At 35.4% G+C, this 8711-nt stretch overlaps 1 protein-coding gene across 3 annotated transcripts in view; it reads left to right on the forward strand.

Annotated features, from left to right (window-relative positions):
• The window catches only part of GUCY1A1 (guanylate cyclase 1 soluble subunit alpha 1), a 34809-nt gene extending 26819 nt beyond the window's left edge, over positions 1-7990 (forward strand). For all 3 annotated transcript variants that reach the window (XM_040065741.1, XM_058420818.1, XM_040065742.2), the window contains 5 exons: positions 451-1160; positions 2604-3089; positions 3573-3716; positions 5628-5782; positions 6940-7990. In XM_040065741.1, coding sequence (XP_039921675.1) covers positions 451-1160; positions 2604-3089; positions 3573-3716; positions 5628-5782; positions 6940-7141 — 1697 coding nt within the window. In that variant the 3' untranslated portion in view covers positions 7142-7990. The remainder of the gene's footprint in view (positions 1-450; positions 1161-2603; positions 3090-3572; positions 3717-5627; positions 5783-6939) is intronic.
• The last annotated feature ends 721 nt before the right edge of the window (positions 7991-8711 follow it).

Genomic DNA, 8711 nt, shown 5'->3' on the forward strand with positions numbered 1-8711 from the left:
GTTTGCATGCAGCTATCCGGCTAAAACGAATTTACTAGCAAAGATGTGAGTCATTCAGTGCTCCAGAATATTCCCAGGGTCATTGGATGTACTGGATTACGCATACTACTTATATCTGCAGATCCTATTTTATTCTTATGTTAGCTTTTAACTTCTTATTTTACTCTCTTATATCAATCTAAGGGAGTTGTGTTAAATCTTGTGCCAAAACTTGCATCCATGTTGTCTACAAAGACACTGAATCTTGGGTCTTTCTAAACTACAACCAATTGTCCCCCCATTTCCAGGCCTTATTTCCAGGACTCCTAAATGAGAGTGCCCTTAGGGGTCAATGCTGCACCAGGGGAGGAAATTGATAGCATGTTTTGGCCTAGGTTGAAAAAAATGTGGAGCTTAGCCTGTGATTCAGGATGATGAGATCAGTTCTGACTAAAATGTGGTTCTGTGCAGGTGTTCCCGTGGAGTCCCTACGGGAGTCTCTTGGTGAAGAGCTATTCAAAATATGCTATGAAGAGGATGAGCACATATTAGGGGTTATTGGAGGTACTCTTAAGGACTTCTTGAATAGTTTCACTACTCTGCTGAAGCAGAGTGGCCACAGCCAAGAAGCAGGAAAAAAGGACAGACTTGAAGATGCCTCCATATTATGCCTGGAGAAAGATCAAGACTTCTTAAATGTTTATTATTTCTTTCCTAAGAAAATTACAAGTCTTATTCTACCTGGTATCATTAAAGCAGCAGCTCATATTTTGTATGAAACTGAGGTGGAAGTGATGCTCATGCCTCCTTGTTTCCATAATGACTGCACTGAGTTTGCTAATCAGCCTTATTTGTTGTATTCTATACAAGTCAAAAGTACAAAACCTTCCTTATCTCCATGTAAACCACAGTCTTCACTTGTGATTCCTGCCTCTGTGTTCTGTAAAACTTTCCCATTTCATTTTATGTTTGACAAGGATATGTCAGTTCTTCAAATTGGAAATGGGATAAGAAGACTTTTGACCAGGAGAGAATTTCAAGCTAAGCCAAACTTTGAAGAGTATTTTGAAATTCTTACCCCCAAAGTAAGCTGCACTTTTAGTGGAATAATGACAATGCTAAATATGCAGTTTACTGTACGAGTTAGAAGATGGGATAATACTGATACGAAACCGTCCATGGTAAGAGACTTTTTATCACCATTACTTCTATGAGGAATTTGTTTTCTTCAAGTGGAGTTAAAATATCCACAAAACATGATACATTTTGCATTTTCTACATCCAAACATCTGATACAACTGTATAATAGTGATTTAATTAGGGTAGTCAAATGTAATTTGGATTCTGAAGCCAATGTTCAGTTAAAACTCTGCTTTAGGACTTTCACACAAGTAAAATCTGACTGAAAATTTGATTTTATTTGAATAATTTGAAATACTGAGATAAAGCCAGTGATATGCCATGCTGTTGAGACTAAGGGCATCTTCAGCACAAAGACAGTGGCAGGAAATGTGCCCCTGAGACATTTGGGAACAGCTCTAGGCTTTAGGAAAATAAAATGATGTTTTCTGTGATCATTCAGCCTTTGGTGTTTTGGTATCTTTGGTACTCTGATGTTTTCATCAATCACCAAAGATACAATCACCAAAGATTCCACTTAGTTTCAACTGATGGGATTACAACTGTCTTTGCTGAAGCTGGGTCTGCGACAAACGACCTGGGACAGTAAAAAAATTGAGTATTCAATGACTGTTTTTATTCATTCCTGGTGCCAGCTGAATTCCAGCTCATATGCACCTGAGGCACTCTGGGATGAATTAGCAGTTCAGACTCAACACTCCAAAGACATAAATGAAGAATGGTAAAAAAGTTATACCCAGTTACTAATGTGGCTACTATTAAAAGCTGTAGCTACTTCATTTCAGATCCATTTCTGCACTAGAATGATGACGAGGGGTGGTGGAGTCGGCTTTGATTTTGCATATACTTGCATATGCAAGTGTCTATTAGTAAGGAACAGATTTTATTGAAAAAGTGGTCCTTCAAAGCCATGTTAAGCTAAGCTCTGCAGCACCTTTCACCTTACAGAACTAACTACAGAAGGGACATAAAAACACTTCACACAAAATATTTTTATTAAAACTGGATATTCCTGCCATTTTTGCCCTTAATTTTAAATTGAAGTGAATACTGAACATCTTATGATAAAACTGAAGCAGATTTTCTCACTTTATCTTATGGAGAAAGTGGTGCATTACCTAATTATTAGTATAAATTCAGAGGCCATAGTAGGAACACATTTTATCAATTGCTGAAAATGCACAAAAATTTTTTTTTTGGTTTTCTTTTCTCCCTAAGATAAACTGATACTCAGACATAATTAGGTGTTTATCCTGAAGCTGGAGTCCTCTTGAACCAGAGGATTGAATAAAAATGAACTTACTTGATGGCTCTGTGATTCAGCACCCCATGTTTCCCCTAAGCAACTAAATGAAAATGTAAGAATTATGGACCAGTCTTGATATTCTTATATTTTAGCAAAATGTATTTTCTCTAAAACTTCTTGCTTCTAGACTATTGCCATACATGTTTTGCATGAATTCTTGTTTCTTTAACTGTTTCAGGTAATGGATCTTAAAGGCCAAATGATCTATATATTTGAATCCAGTGCCATTCTGTTCTTGGGATCTCCCTGTGTGGACAGACTAGAAGATTTTACAGGACGAGGATTGTACCTCTCTGATATTCCCATTCACAATGCTTTAAGAGATGTTGTTCTGATAGGAGAGCAGGCCAGAGCCCAGGATGGACTGAAGAAGAGGTTAGGAAAGCTAAAAGCAACCCTTGAGCAGGCCCATCAAGCACTTGAAGAAGAGAAGAAGAAGACTGTAGATCTTCTGTTTTCAATTTTTCCTGGAGAGGTTGCTCAGCAGCTGTGGCAGGGACAAGTTGTACAAGCCAAGAAATTTAATAACGTCACAATGCTTTTTTCTGACATTGTTGGATTCACTGCAATCTGTTCCCAATGCTCACCTATGCAGGTTATCACCATGCTTAATGAGCTTTATACTCGATTTGATTACCAATGTGGAGAGCTAGATGTCTACAAGGTACACAATTCATTGCTTTTCTGTGGGATTCTGGGGCAGGAAAAGAAATTAAGATTGAGATAGAAAATAATAGAGATCCAAATATTATTTTGCCATAAACCTTTTCAAATGAAAGACAAAATAAATCACAAAACAAACAAACAAACAAGTCAACATAAACAGTTGTTCAATCAGCCAAGAAAGAAATCCATCAAAACTTAAGAGTTAATTTAAAAAATTAATTTCAATGACAGTGCTGTGACTCTGGAGTAAATAGGTGTTTAATGTGGCTGGGAGTGCCTGTTTATTACCCAGCAATAAATAAAAGTTGTGCAATTTTTCCTTTTGCATGATACTGCAGGATTTGTCTGGTACTTAAATAATTTTACAGCAAAACTAAGACTTGTCAAGAATTGTATGTAACTACAATTCTTACTGAAGTCATACTGGTTTTTTTATATTTATCAACAGTCTAAGAGTAACAAACAAATATGCCTGTTTTAGGTTGAGACTATTGGAGATGCCTACTGTGTTGCTGGAGGCTTACACAAAGAAAGTGAAACACATGCTGTTCAAATAGCTCTGATGGCCCTGAAGATGATGGAACTGTCAGACGAGGTGGTGTCTCCCCATGGAGAGCCTATCAAGGTCATATATTTTATTGTGTTTTTGTTTAGTTGCTTTCTGGGATTTTGTTTGAAGGAAATTTCACTTCATTGCATTAACTTCGAGAATTTGGGGAATCGAGTGACTGTGGCTGGAGAAGCTGACCTTTTTCAATCTATGGATGAGAGTTTTGTGGAGCAATAAAGGTGAAATAGAGATCTGAAAATCAACCCAAAAGACAAATGCACTGAAGTCAACAGGTGTAATCTGACATGCTGAAGTTCCGGTCTCAGTAGCAATAAAACTGTCAATGGCATGGAATATTCTCTTTTCTAAGGAAATGACTAATCCTCTTTCCAAATTAGACTTCCAAGTCTTTTGACGCAGAAGCTATGAATATGAATGCCCAAAGACGTTCTGATTGTAGTAATCCACACATCTTTAAAGGATTCCATTGCTGTTTTAGCTTCACAGTCAGATACTAAACTACCATAAGATAATGGTGTTAATGCTGTCAAAGCGACTGTTAAATTCAGTGGTAATTATATTTATGGCTTCCTTTCAGTGAGAACTTACACATGTACTGAAATTTTCATATACGATTATCTCGTACTGAGAAAGAAAAAGAAAGGCCTGTGTGCATGAAAAATTATGTGGAACTTCGCTGTAGTTCAAATGACCTGGAATGGCATCCTGATATTTTTAATAGAGGTGTCTCAGTTCATCATGTCTTTCAATTGCTAATTTTTAAACATTTATCTTTTCATTAGTTCCTCCAGAAAGCTAATAGGTTTTTTTTTGTTTTTTTTTTTTTTTTTTTTTTGTTGTTGTTGTTGTTGTTGTTGTTGTTGTTGTTGTTGTTTTTTGTTTTTTGTTTAATTTTGGATTAAGGAATATTTATATACCAAGACAAAGAAAATGATTATTAAGAGGATTATATGCTCCACATTTATCCCAGAGAACAGCATTGTATTATTGTATTATAAATAGATGTTGTTCTTTTTGTATTTTGCAGTATATCAAATTAAGTTACCCTTAAAAAATCTGGAAACATCCTGGCAAAATTATAACAAGTTTATAATTTACATGCAAATGCTACTATCACATTTTTAAAATTATTTTAAAATAAGGAGAAAAAAGTTGTGTTGTGTAAGTACCTAACAGAAGCTTCGTAGAAGGAAACTATCTTTATAATGAAAGCATGCATCTATTTTAAGTAAATGCTTCATGAAAACATTGGCTATTGTGCAAAGCAATAAAGATTCCACACAATCTACTGTCATTTTACATAACAATTGCCAAGAAAAAAAGGTGTGACCGCAAATGGCATACTTTGAATCAGACTTACATTTCAATGCATGTATTTCAGCCATCATGTGGGTGGATTTTGGTTTTGTTACAGGTTTTTCTGCTTTTACACTCAAAGTTAGGAACTGCAACTTCTTCATAATGGTATGATACTCTCTTGATATGTAAAGAGTAGTATGCAGAGCAGACGTACAAGCTTTCTGACATCATGCCATTATTTGGTCAGAAGGCTGTTCTGAAGAAAACACCTCTACGCCTGTTTAATGTACATGAGAGAAAGAACATAGCTCGAAAAAAAACAAAAAAACCAAAACCCCTAAACACCAAAAAGAACCATAAAAAGTAGCATCAGCTAAATGAGAGTCAAAAATTTGAGTATGACCTCAGTTCACAGCAGTTCACAGTCATATTTTGATATGGTAGGATTACTGACTAAAAATGTAGTGCAAGATAAACTTCAGCTAATTCCTTCTCCATGAGCAGTAATGGCCAGAGTACAGATATTTTAAGGAGACTGCTAACCCTGTTAACTTTAGTAGCTCATTCTTTTTTTTTTTTTTTTTTTTAATTGAGAACAATTCATAAAATTTACTTTACTAGTTCTTTTTTTACCTAATAATGCTGTTTTCTTTCTTTTGTTTAAAGATGCGTATTGGCCTTCATTCTGGATCCGTCTTTGCTGGAGTTGTTGGGGTTAAAATGCCTCGTTATTGCCTTTTTGGAAATAATGTAACCCTTGCCAATAAGTTTGAGTCTTGCAGTATACCTAGAAAAATAAATGTCAGCCCAACAACTTACAGGTACAGTGCAGTATGTAAAATGTGCACCTGCAGTAGTCACTATAGTAGTCTTATCTTCCTATTGATTTTTTGGCTGGGTAAAGTAAGCAAAATTATAATTTTTTTTTTAAACTTTTTAAGGAAGCTCTGCTACCCTCACTGTAGCCTGGACTGTCGTCTGTTGTTCCTACTCAGCTTGTACCCACTGCCACATATCTGATAATGCCTTGTGGCAAGGTTCTGCATCCAACATCAGACAGAGAATTTGGCACAGGATCCTTCCTGACATCCCCTGCAGCATGTGTTATGTGATATAGATGGTGCCAAGCTTTAGATGATCTTGGATTGGTGACTTAGAAAAAGTGGCACAGGTATTAGAGCACAGAGAAAGTAACCCTTTGATCATGCATTCTGAAAACACAGAGCATTAGCATCACTAGTGCTTATGTATGTCAACATAAGCAGTGCTGGCCAACAGTGATTGTTTTTCCATTCCACTCATATGGAAAATCGTTTTGAATCATACCTCTAGAAAACAGGCAATTTGATTAATGGGTGAACTATGGTTGTTGTGGAGTTTCTTTTCTTCTTCTGATTGAACGAGGTGTTAACTGTTCACCTCCTTTTTGTTTGTTTTTTTTTTTAATTTATTCACCAATTCTAAAGACACATTGATAACATGGTACCTTGCACAATCCTGTATATTGCAGTAGTTGTTTGAAAGCTTTGGTACGAGTTATCAACATTTATCCTTACAGATTAGCAGTCTGTTTCAATCTGTGAAAAAGCAAATAATATTAGAATTGATAAGAGGGTGTGAATAGTTTAATTAATAAGGTTCACATAACTCCATTCTTTGAAATATTAATTATGGTGCATTTGATGTGTGGATGTGAGCTAGCTTTCAGCCCTAAATAATTTTTGAAAATATTTACAACAAACATAGTACCTACATGCAAAACACTGACAAGAAATAAAAGAGGCCATACTGCTACTTGCACTGTTGCACATGTTAATAGGTTATCAAGCTTACCAAGTAAACATAATTTTTTATATTTCCAGTAAATACCTATAAAAATTAAATTGGATTCTCTGTGCCATACATGAAGGATTATTGAATATCTGCACTTATTAGTGACTGATTGATTTTTAATCAAGATGATTCATTTTTGTTCTAGGTTGTTAAAGGAATACCCAGGTTTTGTGTTCACACCACGATCAAGAGAGGAGCTTCCACCAAATTTTCCAAGTGATATCCCTGGAATTTGCTATTTTCTGGATGCTTATATTCAAGGAACAAACTCACAGACTTGGTTTCAAAAGAGAGATTTGGGAGATGGCAATGCCAATTTTTTTGGTGAGGAAACAGGAATAGACTAAATTGTATGTTCACAAATGTATAGAATAAATTTATAAATATTTGGATTTTTTTTTTTTTGTATAAATTGAAAATTTTTAAAACTGTATGAAACATGAAAGCACTTTAGATTGTTAACACCTGAAAGCCAGTATTAAAATTTCAGGAAGTATGTCACTGACTACTTTTTATTTTTCCTTTGCATAAGGAACATAGTCGCTAAAGTAATGTCGCAACGTCACTGTTGGAAATGCTACTATAAACTGTATTTTCCCTGTGGTAATTTGTAAGTGCTGCAGTTCTCTCTATACTGAGAATCCTAGATGTATTGTATATGCAGTTTGTCAGGAAATGTAATGTGCAAGTGATGCAGCCACATGCAGTGTTGTGAGCTGGTGCTTATCAATGACTATGAAAATGTATTTTCTTAGAGATTCCAGAAGAAAATGTCCATTAAAATATTGTCATTGCCATCACATTCTCCTTCCAGTGCATCATTTGGGCCCCATCCTAGAAGGGTGCTGACCATCTTCTCACACTGACTGGTCAAAGTATGAGGGTGTTCAGCATTTTCTGGATCAGGCTGCTAATTGTAGCTAATACATAGGCATAGCAGAGTTGTTGCTTACTGTTTCATGAACTTATTTTGTGTATAAAATGAATATAGATTAAAATACTGTATAATCACATACTAACATCTCTGTAATCATCAAACTATTTTAGTCCTTAGGGTTTTTAAAGTACTTAAAAATAATAATATCCACTTGTTATTATGTATTACAGCAATAAATGTTTTCTTTTTGTTGTCATTTAAACTTGAAATGTTTTAACAGAAGTGTAATAAAATATGCTTTGGAATGTTTGCTTAGAAATGGAATTCCAGTCAGGCTGTATGAAATGGAAGCACACAAGCTTAAAGCTCTGATCCTTATTCAAGGCTGCAGTGCGGGTGTGATGTGCTATGGAAATGCCCATCACATGCTCACTCTAAAGTTGCCAGGAGAATTTTCAGGTGAACAAAAATGGTTTTAAACGTATGAACACTTTTTTACAAAGACTAATACTACTACTATGCTTTTCTGATGCGGCTGATAGAATATGAGTGGAGAATTCTAAAGGCTTTGCCTCTGGAATTGGCAGAATAGAGTTAGTTAAGAGTTCTGAGTTTAGGATTCTGCATCTAACTAACAGATACATCTGCTCAGAAATTTCTCTGTGCTGTACAGTTTGATCTCTACTGCAGGCTGGAGAAGTACACAGCTTATACACATACTACTACTCCCAGTTGTACCAGGTATTAGTAATTATTATTCTAACCTCTTCAGCTCCTGGGGTTTGGCATATCAAGCCATAAAAGTCTCTTCAAACCACTTACCACTAAATCAGATTTTGCTCTCTTAATATTTACAGGGAGCAATTACATTAGACTAAGGTGTTATTTTGTTCATTTTCTGATTTTGACTGGTATATTCTGAAGCTCAATAAACCATTTTATCCTACTAGGTTTTGGCAGATACTCATATATGTACTATCATATATGAGTATCTACCAAAATCTAGTAGGATAAGTCCTGAATCTTGAGGAAAGACCTTA

Source organism: Hirundo rustica, chromosome 5 (genome assembly GCF_015227805.2).
Source record: "Hirundo rustica isolate bHirRus1 chromosome 5, bHirRus1.pri.v3, whole genome shotgun sequence".
In the NCBI taxonomy this organism is placed as follows: Eukaryota; Metazoa; Chordata; class Aves; order Passeriformes; family Hirundinidae; genus Hirundo; species Hirundo rustica.